At 42.7% G+C, this 25165-nt stretch overlaps 1 protein-coding gene across 2 annotated transcripts; it reads left to right on the top strand.

The window, feature by feature from the left end:
• The first annotated feature begins 51 nt into the window (after positions 1–51).
• Positions 52–24907, top strand: PDCD11 (programmed cell death 11). 2 transcript variants are annotated; one of them, XM_042790447.1, is made up of 36 exons: positions 52–90; positions 990–1101; positions 1695–1826; positions 2007–2174; positions 3076–3237; positions 3858–3981; positions 4350–4531; positions 5068–5169; positions 5654–5860; positions 6200–6324; positions 6962–7022; positions 7719–7865; positions 7989–8240; positions 9103–9228; positions 9932–10132; positions 10646–10816; positions 11197–11413; positions 12197–12349; positions 13373–13488; positions 13653–14173; positions 14662–14724; positions 15201–15309; positions 15822–15911; positions 16236–16338; positions 16856–17033; positions 17703–17759; positions 18558–18680; positions 18982–19104; positions 19294–19489; positions 19901–20023; positions 20349–20492; positions 21563–21813; positions 22450–22618; positions 22883–23036; positions 23594–23759; positions 24471–24907. In XM_042790447.1, exons 2-36 carry the CDS (start codon positions 1000–1002, stop codon positions 24640–24642), a joined length of 5490 nt encoding a protein of 1829 aa, XP_042646381.1. In that variant the 5' UTR covers positions 52–90; positions 990–999; the 3' UTR covers positions 24643–24907. The 2 variants fall into 2 exon arrangements, with proteins under 2 accessions (XP_042646381.1, XP_032844612.2); XM_032988721.2 differs by lacking the exon at positions 52–90 and adding an exon at positions 125–155.
• Positions 24908–25165: the final 258 nt, after the last annotated feature.

The following is a 25165-nucleotide window of genomic DNA, read 5'->3' as shown; positions in this document are numbered from 1 at the left end:
TCCCCCTGGTCCCGCGTGCGGCTCTGGGCTGGCTCCCCGCGCGCGGCTCCGGGCCCGCGTTCCGGGCGGCGGCGGCGGCGGCGAGGGGAGGTGAGGGGAGGTGAGGTGCGGGGAGGTGCGGGGCCGCGGGGCCGGAGCGGCAGCGGCCGGGCGAGGTAAGGGTGCCGCGGGCAGAGCTCCAGCCCTGCCCGGTCAGTCTGCGTGGCGTGGCCGGTGCTCAGTTACCGGCTGTGGAGCAGCTGCCGGACCGCCTCTGTCGCTTAGCGAGCCCTATGACGAAGCGTGCCTTGGTGAACTTTAGTTTAGTATGTGCTTTCACGTTTAAAGGAGCTTTATGTGTCTAAAAGACTGCTTTAAATTTGTCAACTTGGTGTTTCAGTGCTGATCTCTGTAGAGGTACTGTTGACTAAAGTAACAAATAGCATCTGAATCATGACCGAATAAATAAGGTGGTGTTTACTGATTGAAACATAGTAAGGTTAAACACACCTATTAAATTTATATAGATATAGCTTACACAAAGATGTATTAAATTATATTAACCTTTAAGGGTGATATACAAAAATTAAAAATACAGACCAAGCTTACTTAGTGTTTCACTCAGAGCTTTCTCCATGGTGACTGGAGCTGGTAATTTCGGCTTGTTCACTGAGCATAATACAGATCTGTTCAGAAAACTTATGGTTAAAGCAGTTTTATGAATACTTGTGCATCCAAATGCCTTAAAAAAATAATATGTCACTCTAATAGAATTGGACAGTAGTAAAAAGCGTTAGGGGTGCACGTATTTAGATGGACCATTGCAGTGCGTCAGTGTAGTCAAATGTTAAATACATTTGGACACAAGTTTCTGTTTTGTCACTGACTAACTGTAAAATAGTTGTGTGAATTTTTAGTTCGGGTGTAGTTTATGCTTATGTCTCTTCAGTGTTTGTGAAGAATGTGTGTAACATGCACATTTAAACTCTATTTTGTCATTTGTACTATAGAAGTGAAAGCATGGCATCCATGGAAGAAAACTTCCCTCGAGGAGGCACCCAGAAAAAACCCACAGAGGGAAACACCCCTGACCCAAAGTTAGAGCGGGACAATTTGTTTGATGTATGTTGTTTGTGTGTACTTCATTAACTCTTCTCAGAGCTCTTCCACTGTCAGAATATGACTTGCAACCCTTCCTGTCCCTTACTTCTATATTAAACTGTAAAAGAGACTTCCAGAAAGAGATAACTGCTGGCATACACCTTTCTCCTGATCTCTTAAAGATCCCTGATGTCTGATGCATGTTGAATGTGATAACAGAAAATTTCAGTCAAAATTATCTGTCAGGCTTTAGGTTTTAAACTTTCCACAAGCATCTTATCCTGAGTGGCTTGTGTAGTAAGGCTGGTGTTAGTGGATAGAGACTAAGTTTCATCTTTCTTTTTCTGTTAGTAGAGTGTGGCACAGATCACTCGTGCCACTGTTTTCCATTCCCAAGATTCACAGTTTTATAAATGATCAGCCTCAGCCCAGAGAAGATATTTTGGAAGACTTGCATGTAGACATATAGCAGTTACCAAGGTTGTTCTCTTTGTTTCTCCAATTCTAGTATTTTCTTCTAATTTTATTCCTGACAGCAAAGTTCTGCCTTAGTGTAAAGTTTGTTTCTTTATTCACTTTTATTTTTTTCTTTCTTTTCTTACTATGTGTTTTAGGTTCACCATGAAGAACAATCCCAGAAAAGAAAAAGGAGCCGAAGGGATCAAGGAAAGCAGAAAAAGTTTAAGGCAGACAAAACAGCTGCTGCTAAAGACAGTATTTTGAATATTGAACCACTCACAATTGAGGTGTGTGGATAAATGTTTGATTTTCTGTGCATCTCTCTTCTGGGCTATGTAAAAATGACATGTTCTCTCTCACTAAACCTGTAAAATATATCCCTGATTTGGGACAAAAGTGTGTTTACCACTCTGTCATCACTGACTTGCCAAGATATTCACCGTATGCTATGCTCTCCGCTTTCACAGGCGCTCTGTGAGGGGATGCTGCTCCTTGGTTGTATAAAAGAGGTCAGTGACTATGAGCTAGTGATCAGCTTGCCCAGTGGACTTTCAGGATTTGTGCCCGTCACACAGATCAGCGATGCCTACAGCAAAATGCTGAGCAAGCAAGTGGCCCAAGGAGAACTCCTAGAGGTGAGACCTTGGACTGGGGCTATGACTTGTGCCTGGGAGCTAGGGAATGTTAATAATACTGCAGAACCAACTCTGAGGTCTTGCTTAGGAGTCTGGTTTCTGGTGTCTTGCATCTGACTTGAATTTGACTGCCTGCAGTGCCTTAGCCTTGGCTAAATAATCCTTGAACTTTGTAGACAGCCTGTTGAACATGAAGAAACTTGTGTTGCCTATATGCTGCTGAAGCTAAATACTGATCCCTGGCTCTAGGCAATGATGGGAAGAAGTTAGGGAAGTGGTTGGAAAATGATGTGAGGGTGCAAGTGTTTCTCTGGGGCATGAGGGAGTAGCACAGTCCTTGCAGTTTAGTTGTGTGTTGTTGCGTGCAACGTGCTGCTGCACAGAGCTAATGTAAACTGACCTTATTTGGAACTGGCTTTTCCAAGCAAACTTTGCAATTTCCTCATAATGCTGGTTGCTAGGTAGAAAGAGGGTGGAGTAATCTGCTACCCCATCTCTCTGCTGCCAGTATTCTGTAAGTTTTCCCCAGGTGTTGTGGAATGTGAGATCTGCCAGGTACACTGGCCTTTTGGTGGTGGTGTTTTTTTCTGCTAAAGAAGTAGGTGAGGTTAGGGTCATTGTTGGCTCTGTAAATGTTTCCTCAGCTGCAACTTCCTGACTCTGGCCCACACAGTATTCCTTTTAAAGCAAAGCCTATCAGTCTTGCTAACATCACATAGTGTCATCCCTGCGTCTATATTGAGATGCTGGTGTTTGTGGCATTTCCTGCCTTTTATCATAGTGTTGACAAAGAAGCAGGACTTGGATGTCAAAAGCTACTTCAGTAACAAATTCTGGCATTCTTACATTAATTAATATTGAAAAATTTGTATGTTTCTCTCTTGATCATCTTGTTGGGCAGGACTTGAATTCACTCATGGACATGTATTCTCCAGGGACACTGGTCAGGTGCATTGTGACCAGTGTTGAGAAAAGTGCTGATGGACGTCGGAGTATCAAATTATCAGTTGACCCCAAGAAGGTCAATAAAGGTCTGAATGCTTCAACATTAGCATCGGGCATGGTACGTGTTCTGGGTCTGTCACAGCCTCTCTAGGCTTTGGAGGTGCCTCTTGCACAGTGCATGGGGGAACATTTCAGTTTGTCCTTGCATGGGATCAGGGCAGAACATGTAGCTGTTCCCACTGTGAAGAGACCTGGGAGGAGAGGGCATTATTGTGTTTGGGTTCCAGGCTATCACTCATGAAATGCATTCACCCGATTCTGTTTCAATATGGGCAAGTTTTTTAATGATTTCCTTTTGGGTAGGTTTCTTTGTTATTTATACAGAGAATAATATTTAACATGCCTTTCAGAGATGCTTAGTTGTTTAGTTTTTGTGTTTGCAGTTGTATGTGCCTGCAATCAGAGCTGCTATTTTTGAGCATCCCAATTTTTTTCCCTACTGGTTTGTGAACCCCCATATATGCATAGTTGGATAAGGGTAGAGTTGAGACCCCACTGCCAGATGAGCTGTGTAATAAGAAAGACTGGAGTATTCTTTCTGATGCTCTGGAAAACTCAGTTCTCTGTCCTTATGAAACAAGTGAGTACTTGAATGGGATATCTCTTACCAGATGTGCATTCTTTGAAGACCCAGCTGTTTTATCATGTTACTGAATTGCAGTGCTTCCTTCCCAACAGCTGCTGTCTGGCTTTGTGTCTAGTGTGGAAGACCATGGCTACCTCGTTGATATTGGAGTCAGTGGAACTCACGCTTTCCTGCCTCATCAGAAAGCCCAAAATTACATCAAAGCAGTCAAGAGAGGTAAGTTGTAGTGCAGGGGGAGCTGCTAAGGTTGAAATGGAGGTGAGGAATGGCAGAGATTAAAGCTTGTTGTATCTGTGATGTCAGTGCACCTCAATGAGATTGGGTCAGGGTGGAGTCTTAGCGAGTTGCAGAAGACAGTCGTTTTGTGGCTGGTCTGCAACAAGCCGCTGGGCTTCAGCCTGTTTTCTGGCAGACTGTGTTACTGTTCCAAGCCTATTCATCCCTACTGACAATAGACTTCACTTAGATTGAGAGGAGTTCTAGCTTTTTAAAGTAGATGGAACTCTGAAAAAGCTTTGGGAAGAGTGGAAGGGAATCCCTGAGTGTTCCTGGTGGAGGTTTTATGCTGTGACTTGTCTTTGTAGGGCTTGACTTGAAAATAGGCCAGAGCCTGAACTGTGTCATTGCGGAAGTAAAGAATGAGGGAAGAGTGGTCCGTTTGTCTGTTGATCGATCAGAGGTTGCTGCATCCCTTGCAACAGAGCAACAGAACTGGACGCTGTCTAATTTATTGCCAGGGCTAGTGGTGAAAGCTCATGTGCAGAAGGTAAGCCTTAGTTTGGATTTGTTTTGTTGGGTTTTTTTGAGCTTTGCTGAAGGCAGGGAGACAGGTAAAGTAGAGATGGAAGTTTATGCCTTGGAAAATTTTGGGCTTGGGCTCAATTACTTTACAGTAGTGAACACTATTATCTGCTAGACATTCCCTCCACTTCGTTCACCTAAAGTCTGATCTCTGTCCTGGTTGTGATGCCATGAGTATAAAGGCTTCAGCCTGAAGTTGGTGATGAAGCCTGAAGCAGAACAGGATCCATTTTATGCTTCTCTGGCCTTTACCTAGGTAAAGTATTCAACAGTTTATCAGTAGTCTTCAGAGTACACACAGTGTTATCAAAAAACTAACAGATTGTTTTTGCAAAACAATGTAGAAAGCAGAATTGATAGTGGGTTTCCTGTCTCTTGTGATGTGCTTGCTGAGTAGCACTGACAGTGCCTTTTTGTGAAATGTGTGAATTGCTCTGTTTGAGCTGCATGAAAACCGAGTGCATATTTTGTTTTTTGTCATCTTTTCCTTCTACTTCCTAGGTAGCCCCACTTGGGATCAAACTGAGCTTTCTGTCTTCCTTCACTGGCATTGTGGATTTCATGCACATGAACCCAGAGAAATCCTATTCTCCAGGTCAAGTGGTAAGGAGGGTGAAAGATGGCTGGAGTTGGTATGTTGCTTACAAGATCTCTTACCTTCTCCAACATTTCCGTGGAATAATCTCTGAAATCTTACTGATGGTAGCTGTCTTTCTCATCTTTTATTTGAATTATTATCATGGCTGATTTAGAGCTGTAAAAAGCAAAGCCATTCTTGGGGTAATGGAAGACTTATTTGGGAAGCATGAGAGACTTGTAAGTGATAGAAAAATTATTTTTGTGGTCATGTTCCACTCGCTACATTGGTACTGGACTAGTCAGTAAAATCATACAAAAGCAAAAATCCCTCATCTGAGTGAAGCTGTTAGAACTGAAGTGATACCTGAGTAGTAATATTGGAAAGTGCTTGTGGATATGTGGATAAAGAGTTCAGGTACCAAGCATAATGTCTAAAAGCATGAACCATGTGCCTTTCTCCTGTTTTGTTTACAAACTTGTGTTTAATGAACGTACTGTCTTCTCCCAGGTGAAAGCTTGCATCCTCTCTATCCACCCCACCTCCAAGGTGGTGCGGCTTACTCTACGGCAGGCCTTCCTCCACCCTGGGGGATCCCCAAACCAGCTCTCCAGTGATCGCATGGGGGCAGTGGTGGAGGAGTCAACAGTGAAAGCTTTCTACAAGCGGTTTGGTGCCATCTTTGAGCTTGATGATGGCACTCTTGCTTTTGCACGGGTAAGTACCAGGGCAATGAGGCAAGTCCTCCATAGCTACTGTAGCCTCCTGGGGAAGGAGGCTAGGAGGAGGTTTTATTTTTTACCTTTATGTTCTGCCTTTATGCTCTTTGTGAGACAAATAGAACAAAATTAAGACAATGTAGAAGGTGTTTGTGAAATCATACTTCCCCTTGTTTGGGTTGGAGCATAGGAGGGTTGTTGTGGAAGAACTGGTGAAACATACTGCACAGAGAGCATGTGTTAGAGGAACAGTTTTGTCAGATGCTACTGCTTCAACCTAAGGTCTAAATCAGTGCTTCCATTTTCCAAACACTAAATTGTAATCTGTTTTTTCTAGTTGAAACATCTTTCAAAAAATAGAAAATCATTCAAACCTGGGGCATTTAAGACAGGATGCAAGTATAAATGTCGGATCATTGACTACAGCCTGGTGGATGAGATGTGTATTGTATCTCTGAAGTAGTAAGTTTCATAGACTATTCCAGAAAATTGGTTGAAAGATTAGAAGGGTGTGGTTGAGAGTGGAAAATACTACATTGCATTGCTGGATGGGAACTTGCCATTTGGGGTTTTTGACTTGTATCTGTGTTGTCTCATGTCAGGTTGTCTAGGCATCTTGCATATATTCCCTATACTATAAGGAATTGGGACACCATCTATATGTAGTTGGTGAGCTGAGGCACAGGGAGGCTCAGTTACTTCTGCTGAGATGTCAGAAGACTGTGGCTGAACAGGAAATTCAACCTTGATTTTCCAAGTCCCAGCCCATTTTGGTCCTCCCTCTTAGTATTTCCATCTATATGTCTTTAAGCAATGCAGATGATGGGTTCCCCTTTCATGAAGCCATGGCTGGTGGCTATAAACTTGTGGCTGTCACCTGGAATGGAGCCTGGTGAAGCTCCCCATACTTTATGTCCAGAGAACTGTTTTGGGAGGTGGGTCAGTTGGAGTAAAACATAGAACTCTGGAGTTGTAGATTACTAGGGAGTGTGTGGGATAATGGATATTTGGGACAAGTCAAAGAGGGGACTGTCTCCTCTTATCCTGGCTTTCCTTCAAGTTGACTAATTGGTCACCTCTTGCTGTGTCTCTTGCCTAGTCAGATTATTGAAGCGCGGTTTCTGCAATACCAAGATATCCACACAGGGGATGTGGTGCAGGTGAGCTTCTGAAGACTTGCACAGTATTGTGTGTCTGTTATACTTAGAACAATGATCTAGCTAATGTGCATTTCCTCTGCCTAATATCTGTGTTCAGCTTCTGATCCAGATTAGTGAGATGAAAGCAAGGAGGGACACCTCTCCTTGCAGGACTTGATTAATGGAATGCGATACTTTTCTGTCCCCATTTTATTCAGGTTTTGATTTATGTTGCAGCCAATGCAATAAAATTTTACCCACGGTCAGCCATTTATTTATGGCCACGAATACATTTTTAGAAAGACTTCAGTGAAAGAAACTAAAGTTCACCTTGCACTCCAAGCAAAAGTTCATGTACGGACCATCACAGTCAGCTGATGGTCAGAAAGTTACTCAGTTATGATCGTTGTTATGTCTGAGTCATGACTGTATTGGATATGTCTCTGGAAGCAATTCTAGTTTGCCAGTCAGTAGGGATTTTTGCAGAAGTAGCCCATGCCTAAGGAAAAAGAGGCTGTTAAACAACTTCATGGAATGTATAAAAGTTAATTGATCAGATTGGTTGGGTGGAGTGTGGGTTGAGCTGAGATTCTATTTTTTGGAGGGTGATTGGATTTGATGACAATAGGTGATGCAATGTCTTTGCTATTTCCTACCTGTGCATGGTCTGCTTTTCATGCTGAATTTACTGATACTTTTCTGCATTTTGGGTTCTAGGGCAAAGTGTTTGCTCTGAAACCCATTGGGATGCAGGTGAAAGTGGCTGATGGGATTAAAGGGCTTGTGCCGTCCATACATCTCGCTGACGTGATCCTGAAACAGCCTGAGAAGAAGTACAACGTAGGAGATGAAGTCACGTGTCGGGTGAGAGCTGCCAGACAGAGTCTTCAGCCGCTTTGCACATTTTTGTTCTGAGAATTTAGCAACTGGATTGGTCAGACAATGGCAGACATGTTTTTTGAACTTTCCTGTACTATATTCTTGTAGGTGCTAGAGTGCAATCCTGCAGGAAGGAAGCTGATCCTTACTTTAAAGAAAAGTCTTGTCCGATCAAAGCTTCCAGTCCTCTCTAATTATGAAGATGCAAAACCAGGTCTGATCACACATGGCTTTGTGGTGTGTGCAAGGGAGTTTGGCTGCATTGTGAAGTTCTACAATGATGTCAAAGGTCTGGTACCCAAGAATGAGCTGAGCTCAGAACCCATATCTTGTCCAGATAAAGTCTTCCATGAAGGCCAGGTAATTAATCTACATATGTCATGCCATCTGTTTGAATGCAAAAGAGAAATCTGCAGTTGAGTTATACCCAACATAGGTTTTCCCCTGGAGGAACCATCTACACCAAGAGATGTTTATGTCCTTTCACTGTAAGTAATAGGTGTGCTTCATTTAAACAGATGAGGCCATGAAAGGGACAGCTCTTCTTTGAATATTTCACAGACCTGTCTTTGTTTCTAGGCTCTCTCAGTTCTGTTGTGCACAAGACGCCATGGTATACTATATAGGGACGACACTTGGTTGAGTTACTAAGATCTTAGTAGAATTTTGGGGTTCTAGGCTGCAGTTTCTCCCTCAGGAAGTTATAACTTTGCCTACAGAATCGGAATGATAAGGTTTTCTGCCTCTGCATTATTCTGATTTTCCTGCTTATTTCAAATCCTGCACATCTTAATCAGGCACTCTGGGAACCATGCTGTTCACCAAGTGCTGGTCTTTGTTGTGGGCAAGCTTATAGAGATCTCAGCCCTCTTCATTATGTTTTGTGGTGCTTTTTTTTGTCTTTAATCCTGTTGTTTGTTGTCTGGCTGAGGAGAAGGGTATTTTTCTACTCAATATCTCTGGCTGCAGATCTTATTCTCAACTCTGCTACAGACCTGCTACATACTTTTAGCAAGTCATTTAATAATTGTGGTACTTCCATTTTTCCTTCTGTGTGATCAGAAGGACATTTGTCTCTGGTTATAGTCACTGGCCTGCTATCCTTAGGTGTGAGAGAAAAGTATACTCTGTATGCATTTCCCTGTCTCATTTTGTAGGTGGTAGCACACTGAGGAGGAGGATCAGATGAATTAAACTTCTGTTTTATCTTTTTTTGCCACAGGTTGTTAAAGTAATAGTCTTAAAATGTGAGCCCCAGCAGGAAAGACTCTTGTTGTCCTTCAGATTATCGGGCAAAATGGAATGTACTCCAAAGAAGAAACAGGAAGTGAAATATGAAATAGGAGAGGTATTGAATTCAAAGACTATCCCCTTTTCTACCTTCTCTTACTTGTTTTCCAAATGATTTGGTAGTACTTTGAACAACTTTGCTTCAAGAAAAGCTGCTGGTCATCAGGAACTAGCATTAAGTGTGAATTTCTTACTGTGTAATTGGCCTCCTGTATCAAAAACAGGATCTCTGTTGTCAGAGGTCAAGATAAGGAAGTCCCAGTATGGTACTTCTGGAGGTACCAAGTAGTACTTCTAGGTGGAATCCTCTTTCTTCTGGGTGCTGCTGATTTTTCTTACTCCAAAATTAGCTGCTTTTGCCCCCTGGAAAAAGACAACTTTAGAGAAAAGGTTTTAAATTCTTCCCAGTTGTCTTTGGAACGAACACAGTTTCCAACACCCTGCAGATACTGCTAATGCAGGAACAGGACAGTTCTAATCTTATTTAAATTATTCCCTTTGCCCTTCAAATAAAAAGTCACAACCAAGAGAATGTTTCTAGCTTTTGATTTCTCTGTGAGTTGAGAATTAATTTTTATTTTACTATCAATGTTGGCATGCTTTTTGGGCTCAGTCAGCCCTGCTGATACAAGATTTTCTCATATATAGCTGGGAGGCAGTGTCAGAGCCCATGCAGCTCAGCATTTGGTACCCTGTGCATCAAAAGGGATGACTTCAAAAACACTTGGAATTTTATATCACTGTATTTGCTCTCTTTTCAGATGGTTGATGTGAAAGTCTTGAAGAAGAAAGATAATGGGCTAGAGGTTTCTATCTTAGAAGATGAAGGCAATGTGATAGCCTCTATTCCCACAGTGCACCTCTCTGACTTCGTTGCTACATGCAAGCTCCTGTGGCATTGTCTTCAAGAGGGAGATGTCCTGCCCAGAGTTATGTGCCTAAGTGACAAGGGAGAGCATATTGTATCCTTTACCATCTCAACCAGTCAAACAAAGCAGGGGGAAGGAGATACCTGCCAGGAATCCAGAGTATCTGCAACAAACAGAAGATATAGTTAGTGTGTTGAAGTGGAAGTGCCTATCAAGCAAGCGATGCTTCAAAGTATCATTATAACTTTCTTGTGTTAAAAGTGAGTCTTAGCTGCTGCTAGAATCACATCAGAGCCAGGACTTCTGGGCTGTTAATCATATGACAACCTTAGCAAAAAGTTTGCTGTTTCTATACCAAAAATCAGAACTGAAATATTAGGAAGTTGATATTGCTGCTTGTGTGAAGCATGGATCTTCAATGCTGAGCGGATTAAGAGAAAGTGGTTGCTAAATTTTAATGTAGTGAGATCAAGACAGAAATATGAATAGCAGGATTTTGAGCTCCTGTACTGTGCTCTAGTCCAATGGTTAGCAGCACCAAGAAATTTGCATTGCATTGGGCTCCTTTTATTATTTTTTTCCCATTTTTCCTAACTGGTTGTTCAGATCTTGACCAGGAAGTCTGCAGTGATTTCTGCTGTACAGGAGGAGCAAGTTGTGAGAAATTTCTCTGAAATCCAGCCTGGGATGCTGTTGACTGGTTATGTGAGGAATGTGATGCCCTTTGGAGTGTTTGTGGAGTTCCCTTTTGGTGTGACAGGACTGGCACCCAAAGTGGTAAGCAATGCATTTGCTTCAGTAAACAGCATGTGTGCAAACAGGCATGCTTGAAACATGGCTTTTAGCAAAGGTACAGTAACAAGGAGGGAACAGGGCTGTGGAGGATCCTCCAGCAGGGTAAAAGCTGCGTTTAGGTTTGTTTTAATTCACTTCCAAAATGAAACAAAGGACTTTATTCAAGTGAGCTTAAGCTTCACCAAGGATTTCATGTGACTTCAGTAATTCATTTTAATTGATGGCTTTTTGTTAGTCTGTTAACTTCTCTTATGCATTTTCATGAAGTCTTAACACAAACCCTTCTTCTGAACAGCACTGCAGGTGGTTGATAGTTAGCAGCTGTGCTCAGTAACCCTTGCCCCTTTGTTTTCTTTGCACAGAGCATGAGTGACAAGTTTGTGACAGACACCAAGGACCACTTTGTGGTGGGGCAGACTGTGATTGCGAAGGTGATGAGCGTTGATGAGGAGAAGCAGCGTGTGCTCCTCAATCTGAAGGTGTCAGAGTGCAGCTCAGGCGATTCTGCTGCAGAGAGCTTTGCCCTGCTGAATCAGTATTTCAAGGAGATGAAAGAAATCAGGAACTTGTTGAGAAGAGGTAAAAGATTGCACGTGTTCTGCTAAAGGGAATCATATCACGAAAAGGGGGCTCCAGAGGAACAAAAAGGGAAAACCATTTCCTTTTAATTGAAAGAAAGGTCAGTTCAAGCAAAGACTTGGCTTCCAAGAGGAACTTACTAGAAGAAGGATGTGTGTTCAGTGTCTGCCATTGGCAAGAAGAAACAACAGGAGAAAGTACAAGGATAATTATCCTGCCACTCAAGTGCTTGTGATAATCCAAACCTAGTACTTGCATGAGGATGAGTTTGGACAAATAGATTTGCCTACTCGTGTTACAGGTTTGCTTGAACAAGTCTGCCAGCAAAGGTTTTCTCATCATGCTGTTTTCCTAGTGTTAGGAATACTATAAAAGTTGACTTGTAAAAAGGCAAAGTTAGAATTTTATGTTTGTTTTATATCCAGTAGTGTTTAATATTTTGTTTCCTATATGAAGTGAGAGGTCTTGTTTGTGTTTTTAGTATTCATCTATTTTGCTTTCACCTTTTTCTATATGCAGTGGTGTGTGTCAATGTTTCTATAAGGTTGGAAAATGTTCTCTCCTAAGTTATCAGATCCTTAATGTCACAGAAGTGTTTCTACTTTGATTAACTCTTAGAATTTACGTTGTATTTCTACAGATTCAGGAGCATAAACTTTGTTTTCCCTTATGTAGGTAGATATCATATTTGTGTGTGCTTGAGCAAATGTGAAGTCTGTCTTTGTTTTGCAAATAAACAACATAGGTAAAACTGACTTCCCACTTTTTCTTCCCTTTACTCAGGGGCGCCCAGCATGGCCCAAGGCCTTTGTGAATTGGTGCCTGGGAAGGAGCTGCAGCTGGTCGTGCAGGATGTGAAGGAGGATGGCTCAGCACTGTTCAGTGGCAGCTGTGTCACAGGCTTGACTGTAACAGCCACTCGCTATCATTTGGGAGGTGAGGGTCTTTGCTTGCTTTGGTCTTCACTCTTATACTTTGAAACCTCTGTCCTGAAATGAATTCTACTGATGAGGAACTGACGTGGGAGAAGTCTGATCAGAGTAGGGATGGGCTTGAAGAGTAGTTGACTAATGCGCTGCTGACCCATTTGTGTGATTTGGAACATGTAATTTCATCCTACCGGTGCCTCTATTACCCCATCTGTGAACCAGACCTAATCCTGCCTCCTATCTCGGGCATCTTCTAACGTCTAGTTTGTGCTCCAAGATCCTCTGTTGAAGCATACTGTATATAGACAAAGTATTAATACAAGCTCCAGCTTTCACAGGTTTTTTTCTTCTTTAGAATTATGTTCCTTGGAGTGTGCTCGATCTGAAATTGCTGACAATTTTTCTTTTAAATCAATGTGACTTTAAGACAGGACTGCAATTTCAACACTTTGCAATTCAAAAATTAAAGCAGAAAAGTGCCATATTACGCAGAACCAAACAAGTACATGCTAAGATAATGAATAAACCAATGAAACCAGTATAAACTGCTAACTTCAGCAGGAGTAGTATCCCAGCAGTTCTGTGTTCAGAAGAGTTTCTTTGTTTCCTCAGCAACAGACAGACTCATGATTGCTTTGTGCAAGTGTTAGCGTAATCTTTTCCAAAACCTATATTACATTGAAATTGTGTTTAGTCAGCCTTGTTTGCATTATTTAAGAGTTGCATTGTCATAAAATCAGTTTAGTTCATCCATGGAAGCATCAGACTCTTTTTCCAAATAAAAAAATACCCTTTTTTTTTCCTCCTTGCTATTATCTTGGAGGAATCTGTTCTTTTCCTAAAGAGACTTATACATTTGGTAATATTTTGACTATGTTACAGTAACTTAGTTACAATCAGTAATTAAGCAGTCTTTTTATCACTGTGGTCCTCTGGAATTAAACTGAACCTGTCTGTCACATGCCCCTAGCTCAGTTGCTGAAAATTCATCACTGTCATCAGGAGATAATCTCCTTATTCTTATTTGTAGACAAAAATATTGTTCCTGGTGAGAAAACCAAGGCATTGGTTCTTCATGTGGATGCCCTCACATCCAAGGTGTATGTTTCTCTTCGGAAAGAACTGTTAAAACAAAGAGCCAAGCAAGTATGTGTTCAGTTGTTGGATTTGTGTGTTTCTGTTCATCTAGCAAACTCTAGGTGATTAATGAATTTTGAGGGGGGGCTATTTCATCTTTTAGGACTGTGGGAGGTAGAGTGAAGGGAATCAAAATCTCACCAGGAGAAGTCACTATCTCCATTTCTGTCTAGCGGCTCACAGAGAACTCCCAGCGCTCTGCCATCGTGCAGCACATAACAGAAGAGTTTGCCATCGTGTCTTTGTTGAAAACAGGCCAGCTGGCAGCTGTCCCCATAGCATCTCACTTCAATGACACCTTCCGCTTTGACTCAGAAAAACTGAAGGTGGGACAAACAATCTCTGCAACCTTAAAAGTAGTGAAGGTGAATGACCATGGAATCTTGTTAGCAGTACAAGGTCCAGCAAAGAAGAATGCTTTTGTAAGGGTCCGGAATGAATCTGAGACAGCGTTAGAAGAGATGCTTTCTGCTGTGAAACACTCGCTTTCCCTGGGGGATATTGTTACTGGTACTGTTAAATCTGTCAAACCAACCCATGTCACAGTTGCTATTGATGACAAGCTGACAGGTTCAATCCATGCATCCCGGATTCTCGATGAAGTGCCCATAGGTTCTTTTCCAACGTATACTCTGAAAGCTGGACAGAAGGTGACTGCTCGAGTCATTGGAGGCAGAGAAGTGAATACTCACAGGTGGGAAAACATGCACATAATATTTAGTTCTTGGGGAATGCAAGGGTTGAAATAGTTACTCAATTCAGATGATTAAGCTGTTCCCTCTGTCAACAGATGCTATTACAGCTACCCTTGCTGGAGTAGTGGAGGCCTGAGGAAATCTGCTGTTATATTCTATCCCAGGTCCAGGTTTCAGTGAATTATCTGTCTACTTGTGTCATTGTATTTATCTTGAGTACAGATTGCAAGAAAAAAAGATTTCTAAATTCTTAAGGTCCAGTGAAAGCCTTAAATACAAGCAGGATTTGGCCCCAGGGGCTAAATTTACCAGAATATTTTGGGTGCCTAAATTGCCACTGAAATAGTACTAGGAAGAACTGAAACTGTAGGGCTTTAGTAGTTTTAGAGGGCTTACACCTGAGTGTTTTACCAGTGAAGAGGGATTACAGGTGGGGGACTGGGGACTGGGAAGATCATGAGAAACTGATCCTTTTCCTGTTCTTTAGGTATCTGCCCGTCACCCATCCGCACTTCACACAGTCCATTCCAGAGCTCAGTATTCGACCAAGGTAAGTGTTGGCCTCTGTGCTGTCTGCAGATGCTTCAGAGACCTTGTGTCCTTGTAGCTTCCCTCCCTTGTTCCTTCCATTTGCGAAGGAGCTGGCCATGAGCAAGGACCTCCAGACATATGCAGTGTGGCAAGGCCTCTTACTCTCTCTTTCACACTAACTTGGGTCTGGGAGCTGTGTTAAACCTCACAGTGATCTCCTAGTGCATGATTTCCTTTGAATGTCCTTTTGGCTTTAGGTTCTGCCAGTCTGGACTCTAGCATGTCTGTTCATGCCAGAAGAATTCCCTCTTAAGCCCAGGGAAGAATTAATTCTCTGTAGAATAATGCAACTGGAGAGGCGATGGGGATGAATGTCACAAAGTTGTTGTCACAGTAGTACTGGCTCACCATAATCTCCTGGGTTTCTAACTCATATTTTCATCCAGATAGACCAAAGCTGTCTTACTGTAGTCCTCTTTCTTTGTTTGCAAACAGCGAAATAGAAGGGGAAGTCACAGCAGTGCTGAACCTTAAAGAAGACAGTGCCCTCAAGAAACTTGGACTCTATAATATTGGACAGACAGTCACCTGTTTTGTGAAAAAGGTGAGGTCAGAGACTTCCTAAGAAGTGTGTTGGGGGAGTCAGCAAGTGGGGGTGATCTCAGGGGCCTTAGTTCAGACCTAAACACTAATACTATTGTGATCTTCATTAACTATGAGAGTGGCCCATGCAAAGTGCAGTGTATTACAGGGAGAGGTGTAGACGGACGTGACATTTTCTATAATTGACAGAGTTGAGCTGATGCAGCCTCTTTGATATGCCTGCTTGTTGCCACCAGATGCTTCCCACCCTGCACTCTAGTAAAATGGTCTTTGAGAAATTGTGTATGTCATCATCACAAAGTACACTCACTGCTGATGCCCTGTGTGTCCTTATCTGTGAACCATAGCAGCGTTATGCTTGTAAGAGTAGAAACCAAATCACCGTTTTTGCTTGGTGCAAGAGCCAAGTCTAGAGTAGTTCCTTCTAGCCTTAAAAATTAGTGAATCCACCAGGGAAGGGTTTTCTCCCCAAGGTTTCATGCTGTCTTCTCTGATTATTTGGTGTCTTCTCAGTATAACATCCTCAAAAATTGGCTGGAGGTAGAAGTCGCCCCTGACATTCGAGGAAGAGTTCCTCATCTGCTGCTGTCTCTGAACACCAAGGTAAGAGGCCATTACAGATAAGCTACACAAATTTTTTTTCCATGCACATGGCTGCAGTAATAACTGCAAACACTTCTGACATCCATGTGAACTCATAATCTAGTGCTCTGCCCTTTAGGCATCACTGCCTCTCACTGACAAGCAAGTACTATACCTGTAGCTAGTTTGCTTCAGTGGCTCTGCTATCCTGAGCCAATGCTGAGCTATCAAGTGTACACATCAAAGATGTGTATAGAAAGTGTAAAACTTCATAGGAGAAACATCAGTCAGAGTTGGGCAAAGCTACTTTTCTGGTAATAAGTGGAAATCTGTATTTTCTTCCAGGTCTTAAAACATCCAGAAAGGAGCTTCAAAAATGGCCAGGCAATATCAGCTACAGTGACTGGAACAGATGTCACCGAAACAAACCTCTGCTTGTCACTCACAGGTATAGTGGTGCCTTAACAGCAGGACCCCACCACTTACGATTCTTTACTCAGAGGTGGGCCTGCACTGACCACTGTTACACTCCAGAGCCAAGCTGTACCTCCCTGTAGCACAGAGCTAACCCCTGGGACAGTGACCCAGATGTAGCAGACAGCAAGGCAAGAGAGGTCAGACCTTTAGATTAAAGAATCACTTTCCTGCTGTCTCAGACTGAAGCCGTTTTCTGAGCCCTTATGAACATATTCCCTTCTCATCTCAGACATGAGATGGTACATTTGTCAGTTATTCTGGATCTTGGAACTGTGCAGCTAGAGGACCTTGTCTGGGCTACCAGGGCAAATGTTGCTGTGTACTGAGAAGAGTGCATAGACTGCACCTTAGCAAAAGTTGGTGGGTTTGATATGTGACTCGGCAACTAAAATCAGCTTCACTGACTCATTACCCCTGTTGCTTTGGTTGCGTACTTTTGGAGTATTATGGAGTATTACAAAGCCCTCCCCCTCCTTCATTTTTTCTAGGAATTCAGTCACTGGAGCAGGGCACTATCACTATAGGCATGATAACAAAGGTGATTCAACACATTGGTTTGACCATAGCGCTGCCAGGTGGGAAGACTGGCAAAGTCAGCATCTTTCACCTGAATGATACTTACATGGAGAATCCTCTGGGTGACTTCAAAGTTGGCAGGATTGTCAGGTCAGTAATTCTTTCCTGTTCCCTCAAGCTGCAAGGCTTAGAAATATATCCTTTTGGTGACAGGCTTTTTGCTGCCATAAGATGATGCCAGACCTTTAAGGTTCAGTCTGTAGCTAAGAAGTAATGCTGACTTATGACCTTATATGTGTTTGGGTGAAAGTCTTGTATTTTCCGTGTATGAAGAAGCCCCTTTTCAGCTGCCACCTTGGACTATGTTTTGAAAGTAGCTACTCCCTTAGCTAAGGTACTGATAGGACCAAGGGAAGCCAGTTAGCTCAGCTCTGCTGTGGTTCTGTGGGCTGTTTGACAAGTCAGTTGTCTTTACATTTCTAATGCACACATAATTTGCATTTCCCAACTTCACAGACTTGTTGGGAATGCTGGAGAGTGCAACAGGCCAAGTGATTCAGCTGTAACAATCTTTAAGTCTTTTGTACTAGCAATAGAGACTGGGTAAAGCAAGTAGATACGGTTCAAAAAGCCTTCTAGCTGGTTTCATGAACAGTTGCGTCATGCTGGTTTGTATTAGACAGGAAGTGCTCCAAGGGACAGAGTGGTTTGTTTCCTCTAGAGCTTCATTCTGCTAGTGAAAATGTAAATTTTCCTACATGTGGCTTTTTTTAACAGGTAAAAAAACTTTCTGTTTTCTCCCCTTACTCTGCCATGCAGGTGTTACATCCTCTCCAATGAGAACAGCAAAATCCAGTTATCTCTCCGTCAATCCCGGTATGTGTCATCCCTCCACTGTGCTGATTTCCTACTGAAGAAAAAGATTGTGAAATACAGTAACGAGTGGTTCGGACAGAGCCACATGAAGTGTTAAAAGGATAAGGATTACATTCTTTTAAGGAATGAGACTTGTTCCTAATTCAGAAAGGTTTTCCTGTGTATTGGCAAAGGCGGAGGTGTCTGGTGCTTAATGTAGAGATTATCATGTGGGCTCAGATTTGACTTCTGTTTATCATAGTTTCTAGACATTACAACTTTTTTTTTTGTTTATTTGGGAATAAAAGGAAAGCTCCACCATTGAATTTGCAATACAAACATGTTTCTTTTCAAAATTCAGCTGCATTTTCATCATTTTGATTACATAGCAGATTTAGTCCTAAATGTCTGCTAAGACTGAGCCTCTTGCTTTGTCTTCTCTATGGAACAAAAATGCATAAAACATGTGGAATGAAGTATCTTGGAAATAAGTGGGGAAAAAAGCCCCAAGCCAATGCTGTGCAGAATTTCAGACAGCATTTTACTCTCCTCACTTTCTTAGTGTCAGAGGAAGCCAGCCTGATCTGTTTTGTTTGACTGCTTACAGCAACATGTCTGTCCCTTAATGCTGTGTGTAGCTTGGCAGGGATGCAGACAGTCCACTAGTACATTTGAGTAAACTGAAGGGTGTCTCTGATCTGGTATGTTTCCCAGAAAGTACTAGCTGTTGTTAATACTAATTTCTTTTTTTGATATCCAGAGCAGAATGTGGATTATTCAGACAAGTGCTTTAACTTCTAACCTCTCTTTTTCTCCTAGGCTAAACCTGAAGAGCAACAGCGAAGTGGAGGATGTTGAAATAACATGTATTAAGGATGTTAAAAAAGGCCAGCTAGTGAGAGGCTATGTCAAATCAATCACTCCATCAGGTGTATTCTTTGGGTGAGTAGCATAAGAAAATTATTCTGGGAAATGAGGGGACTTGGGAGAGCTTAGTTTGAATGTATTATTCTGGAATCTTGTTTCGGGGCGGTCTCTGTCATAATGTGATGTCACAAAATTAATTTCCTCTTGGGAATCAAGATGTCATTGCTGCTTTCTTGAGCCTGTGAAATTAAAGTAGGGAAAATTTGTGTGACGCTATATAGAACTGGTGGTGCCACAGATACAGTCACTGCACTTTTTTTTTTTTCCCTTTTCCCCACTATGGAATACTTATTTTTGATTTTCCTCCTCTTCTCAGCTTGTCCACTTCTCTTCAGGGCCGAATCCTGTTCCAGAATGTTTCTCCTTACTTTGTACAGAAACACTCCTTATATGAAAAGTACCTGCCTGAGGGAAAGCTGCTCACTGCCAAGGTGCTTGGGTAGGTTCAACGTTCTTTAAAAGGGGTCATGAGTTGGTAGAAAGGCGATGGTGGAAGGGGAGAGAATGGGAAGAGGGAGGATAAAATCCAGGAAGATTTGAAAGAAGTTCATATTTTTACAGTCATTATAAATGCTCTGATGTTGTTTTTTTTTCCTTCTCTCCTGCTACTCCTGGCAATGCACCACAGTGTAAATGGAAAAGAAAAACATATTGAGCTCTCTCTTCTGCCCGAGGACACTGGGATGCCAAGCGTCTTGCCTGAATCCCTAGGCCTACCACGGCATGATGCAGAGGAAGAGAAAAAAGAGGCAGATGACAAGGAAGAGAGAGAAGAGCTTAGGTTGAAGGCAAAACGGAGAAGAGGGAACGCTGAAAATGAGCAGGTATGGATGTGATTGCACAGGACGTGCTAAAGGACTTGATCAGCCCAAATACAAGGGGTTGGGAAGATCCACTGGGATCAGGCTGAGGAATTATACAGCGTAGGAAAAAAAGATTAAATTGCATTGGAGATTAGCAAAGGTCAGAAACTATTCTATTTGGGTAGGAGTTAACTGAATTAACAGCCCAGGCGTGTTGCCTGTATGGCCTGTCCTATTGGTCTTGGCACTGTATGTAGGTGAGCATGGGTTTATCCTCTGTTGTCTCTGTTTTGTGAGAGGACAGTGGGGGATGCTGTGCCAGGACACCACCCCATCTCTCCTGTCAGGTTCTTTACTTTGTGATCAGAATTGCCTTTTAAGATTCATCTCAGTTGTTACTCTCCAACATCGACTTATTTCCCCTTGTTGCAGGAGGCGAAGCCAAAAAAGAGGAAGATCTGCCCAGCAGATGAAAATGACAGTGGAATTGAAGTATATTTCCGGGAGGAGGATGATGATGACCGGGAGGAAGAGGCAGCTAGAAAGAAATCTAAGGTGAGAACTTTGGAGGAGAGCCTGAGACTGAAATGACTTTCCAGCCCTATTGAGATGTGTCAGTTTTGACTTGTATGGCAATATGTATCTTTGCTGCAGATCAGAGTGACACAGAGTGGTGTTTGTGTCATCTGAAAATGTCTTGAGATGGATCGAGTTTAAATTACAGCAAAGATGACCAGAGTTTAATGTTTTTGCTGGTGGGCTGTTTGCATGTGTGAGACATCAATAGTACTGGACACAGAGAAGCCACAAGCAAACAGCAGTTGTTTGATCTCAGTGTAAAAACTTCAGATTAGGGCATTCCCTATCTTCTTCTGAACAGATGAGGAAACCTGGTGAGGCTCCCAGGCTGCAGGTTCCTGTGGGCTTCACCTGGGACGAAGACGTGAATTCAATGAATATACCTGTGCTGAATCAGAAGGAAGAGAGCTCAGAGAGTGAGGAGGAGGAGGATCCACAGGCAAAGGTATTATGAACTTGTGTTGTCTGCACAGGAGACACCCACATTGTGGCTGTAATGTGATGTCTTGATATTTGCATGTCTGTCTGCCCCATAGCAAAGCCTTTTAACCGAAGGGAACATCTCTGACAGCTAGTGCAGAATTTCCTTAACTACTCTGAGCACTGGGCTTAGCAGCATGTATCTCTGAAGCAGAGGAGAAAAGGCTCTATTTTAGCATGGCTGCATGAAAAATAGGGCTTCTCTTCTTGGCATGTTAGAAAAATAATTATTTAGGGTCAAACAAATATTTTAGTTAAAGTAAAATTTTTGTATTTGATGTCAGCTCTGTTATTTACTTTTCTGAGCATTGTAATTTTACAGGAAAACCTGGAGATGAAAAACCCTTTCAAATTGTAGCCCTGTTACTCAGAAAAAAGCTGATTTTTTTTTTTAATGTTGTAATTTTTTAGAAGAGTTTTACAGCGTGAGCAATTCAGCAAAATCAGAAACATGCTCACGAATTGCTTTCATGTTTGCTCTTCAGGATTTCCCCTGTCCCTCAAAACTCACCTCTGTAAAGGCCATGCAGAGCCAACACTTTGTTGCCTAAGGTATAGCTGCCTTGGGCAGAGAGGTATGGTGCTGACAGTTCCCAGTTTAGACCTGAGTGACCATAGTAATCCAGCACCATATTCCAGGCTTGCACAATTTCTCCCCATATCCTGGATTTTTACAGAGTGGAGGGTGGTGGTGAGCACTGGCCTGGAGGGTAAAGATGGAAGAATGAGAGGGAGGGCTGAAGTGTGAATCCTGCAGTTGGGGTGCAAGGCTAGTAAAGTATTTGGTACCTCAATGTATTTAATTAAAAGAAATGAGATTTCACATGCTGCTGCTCTTCTTGGAGCTGTGAACTGTGTGTGAAAGGGTGGAGTGTGTACCATTTTCCTCCCTTCTTAAGCAACTGGCCTTACCTCTTCCTGTGAAAACACTGCCTGTCCTTGGACATACTGAGGTCTAGCTGTGCTTTAGCTGGGCCTGCCTATTCCCATGTGAAGTGCCAGCTTTTCTCCAGTCCTCGTTTTTTGCTCTTTCAGCTGAAGAAACAAACAAAGAAGGAGAAGGAGCTAGAGAAGCAGAAGAAGGAGAAGGAGCTCTGCAAATTAGAGGCAGCTCTGATGGACCCCAATCGACAGCCCCAGTCAGCAGATGACTTTGACCGCTTGGTGCTGAGCAGTCCCAACAGCTCCATCCTCTGGCTACAGTACATGGCTTTCCACCTCCAGGCTACTGAGATTGAGAAGGCCAGAGCTGTGGCAGAGAGAGCACTGAAAACAATCTGCTTCAGGTAATAATGGGGCTCTGCCTTTCTTTGCCCCAAAGAATGAATTATAGTGGGGTAGCTGTGGTAGGAGAGCATTGGTAGCATTGTCAGTGTGTGTGCATGTGCATGTGAAGTGGCAGAGTCTGTTTCAGTAAGCTCAGAAGCATTAAATGGTAGTAATTGTCAGCTTGTCCTTTGATGGTCTGGTCTGAGTCACCACACTTGGCCTGCAGCTGACTTGCTACAGCTCATGAGTCCCCAGGGTATCACTGAGCACACAGACATACTTCTGAGCAGTCAGAAGGGTTTGGAAGAGCATAACGTCCTTAAATCAAAACAAGAAACAAACCATGAAACTCGTTGCTTTTCCCATAGGGCTCCACCTTTGTGTATTAAATCATCTCCACAGTATGATTAAATATATTGTACCTTCTTGAATCATCCTTGTGGTTTTTAATTACAAACAACAGTGATCAAAAGTTGTAGTGTGAAATAACTTCAGTGCTCTATTCCAAAAGTGGTATTTCAGTGAGCAGTATGCCCCCTTCCTTTGTCCTGGAGACAGGCTATAAGTCAGTGAGTCTTTGTGAGGTGGTTTGCAAAAAGCTGATAAAAAAAGCTGGTAAAAAGCTAAATATTCTTGTTCACATCTGCTTTAAGGGAAGAACAGGAGAAGCTGAATGTCTGGGTAGCTCTGCTGAACTTGGAGAACATGTATGGTACCGAGGAGACACTGATGAAGGTCTTTGAGAGAGCTGTTCAATACAATGAACCTCTGAAAGTCTTCCAGCATCTGTGTGACATCTATGCCAATTCTGAGAAGTACAAGGTAAGATAGCAAGCAGGTCCCAGACTTGTATCCCAGTCAGTCATGCCAGTAAACTACCAATGCTGGCTGTATAAGCTGCCAGCTGTCAGATGTTAGGCCTATCCTGTTCCTCACTAGCATTAATAGTTATGATTGACAGTGGACAAGGAACTATTGATACTTGCTTTTCTTTCATAAGTGTTTGGATATACCTGGGTCAAATGTAAGAGTTTTAAAGCTTTATTATGAATCTGTGTGTGATCTAACCCAACTCTGCCTTTCCAGCAAGCAGAAGACTTGTACCACACAATGCTGAAGCGTTTCCGTCAGGAGAAATCTGTTTGGCTGAAATATGCCTCTTTCCTCCTGAAGCAAGGCCAGACTGAGGCTACACACAGGCTTTTGGAGCGTGCTCTCAAGGCTTTGCCCACCAAAGAACGTAAGCACTCTCTTCCACATCCTTAATGTGGACCATGAGTTGACAGGTCTCCAGCAGATGGGGTGCTCTCTGATATCTCTGCCTGTGACAATGTTTGTAGTAAGTGAAAAGTGCAGCCAGTTGGTGCTGAATGTGTCCTGCCCTTGACTCTCGGGGGAAGGAAGTTTCAACCTGGATATCCATTCTAAATCCTCCTGTAATAGAATTTGATGTGATGGTCAAAACAAAGATGACTAAGTCTTACAGCCTTCTAGATAAGTTCAGCTGGTCTAGTCCCAGGTTTGTGGGGCTGCCCATGGATGCTGCAAGATGCATTTTGAATGTAAGAATAAACTTCTGTCTCCTGCATAAAGCTGAAATGGGAAGTGAACTGTGACCCTTCTCTATCCCACTCTGAACCCACCTTGGTCCAGAACCACTTTACAACAGAGCCAGTTGTCTCTGGGTAGAGGTGGTGCTGTCTCTGTGTCTGCCTCTGTTCTGTGTAATTATCACTCGTGTTTGTTCATAGGGGAGAGAGGTGCTGTCATATCCTAACATGTCATTACTTGTTCCAGATGTGGATGTCATTTCAAGATTTGCACAGTTGGAGTTCCATTTTGGGGACCCAGAACATGCCAAGGCCCTTTTTGAGAGCACCCTCAGCAGCTATCCCAAGCGGACAGACATCTGGTCCATCTACATGGATATCATGATCAAACATGGCAGCCAGAAGGAAGTACGGTGAGTTGCGCCTCAGCAGGTTGTGAAAGGGCAGACTACAGTGCTTGGAGTAAGACCTGAAAAGAGCAGAGGTACCCTGCAGCATGAGGTTGTGTAGGGCTTCCCAGAGCAGAGCAAAAGAGAATTTTTATCACCTGAAGAAAGAAAACTGGGGTGTGTGGAAGTCTTTATCCTTGCCAGGACTGAGGAGACTCCAAGCAGATCCATAGGGCAGAGAGGGACTGATTTGTAAGTAGTGGCCTGCATGACAGAAACTAAGGGACTTGCACTGAGGTTCAGTTGACCCTCTGGAGGTATTGCCTTGTTGCATCTGAAGGGTGGGATCAAGTTCTTGTGTATCTTGTAACATAAAAATGGACAAACTTTTTTTTTTTTTTCCCCTTTTTTTCTTTTCTGAGAGTTGACGAAAGAAAGTCAAGCTTTCTGCACTATGGATCCAGCCACATCTGCTTAATGACCACAGGGTCAAATACAGTGGCTGGATCTTAGCTTACATTGACCAGCAGCCTTAGAGTTCTGCAAGCAAATAGAAGGCTTCTATTCCTTCCAGGTTTTGGCCAGTTGTCAGGAATATCTTTCTTCCAGCACAGCACTTCACAGCAGGTTGAATGTCTCCCTTGACCTTCTGCTCGTTGTTCAAAGGCAGGATACAAAACTTGTATTGAGTGCTGTCACCAACACAGCAATCTGAATTACTTTGGTTTCCTGCAGGGACATCTTTGAGAGGGTCATACACCTGAGCTTGGCACCAAAGAAGATGAAATTCTTCTTTAAACGCTACCTGGACTATGAGAAGAAATTTGGCACAACAGAAAGTGTCCTGGCTGTTAAAAGAGCAGCACTTGAGTATGTGGAGACCAAGAGTTCCCTTGCTGACACCTAAGTATGGTGCAAGGAAAAGCAGAGAGACTCAGCTCTTCATGCAGTGTGGGAACAGAGAGGTGTGGAGTTCTGCCGTGAGTGTCCATGGACAGTGAGTTTCTGGAGAGTATTAGTCTGTGACTAAACCAAACTGGAAAGAACAAACAATCAAAGGAAAAGATGTGATAAACGTTTGCAGCTTTGTTCAGATGTTACAAATAATCCTGGTCTGTTGATGACTTTGGAGACACGTTTTTAAATATAGACTGTTTTATAATCAATACAAACATCAGCCATGCCTGTTCTACTTTCCTGGGGAAATGGTGCAGTTATGAATCACTATTTTAAAGTACAACAGTGTCTTAAAAATTGATTTTTCTCTCTGTAAAGATGGCAGAAAAGATTCTTGCCTTTTGACTGAATTAACGCTTTGAAAGATTTATCTCAAGTGCCTTTATGCTCCTAGAAACTGGCAGAGCAATGCAGAATTGTGCATAGTTGAAGTTGGAAGGGACCTCTGCAGATCAGCTGGTTCAAAGCAGGGG

This window comes from Tyto alba, unplaced genomic scaffold (assembly GCF_018691265.1).
Source record: "Tyto alba isolate M040663 unplaced genomic scaffold, T.alba_DEE_v4.0 Super-Scaffold_1, whole genome shotgun sequence".
Classification (NCBI taxonomy): Eukaryota; Metazoa; Chordata; class Aves; order Strigiformes; family Tytonidae; genus Tyto; species Tyto alba.
The sequence above is the reverse complement of the archived record's forward strand: the minus strand, read 5'-3'. Positions and strand labels throughout refer to the sequence as shown.

Coding starts and splice junctions, on each gene's coding strand:
- PDCD11 (XM_042790447.1), top strand. CDS start 1,000: ATGGCATCCATGGAAGAAAACTTCCCTCGAGGAGGCACCCAGAAAAAA. Junction 17,760..18,557: donor TTATCTCTCCGTCAATCCCG/GTATGTGTCATC, acceptor TTTTTCTCCTAG/GCTAAACCTGAAGAGCAACA. Junction 23,760..24,470: donor GGCAGCCAGAAGGAAGTACG/GTGAGTTGCGCC, acceptor GGTTTCCTGCAG/GGACATCTTTGAGAGGGTCA.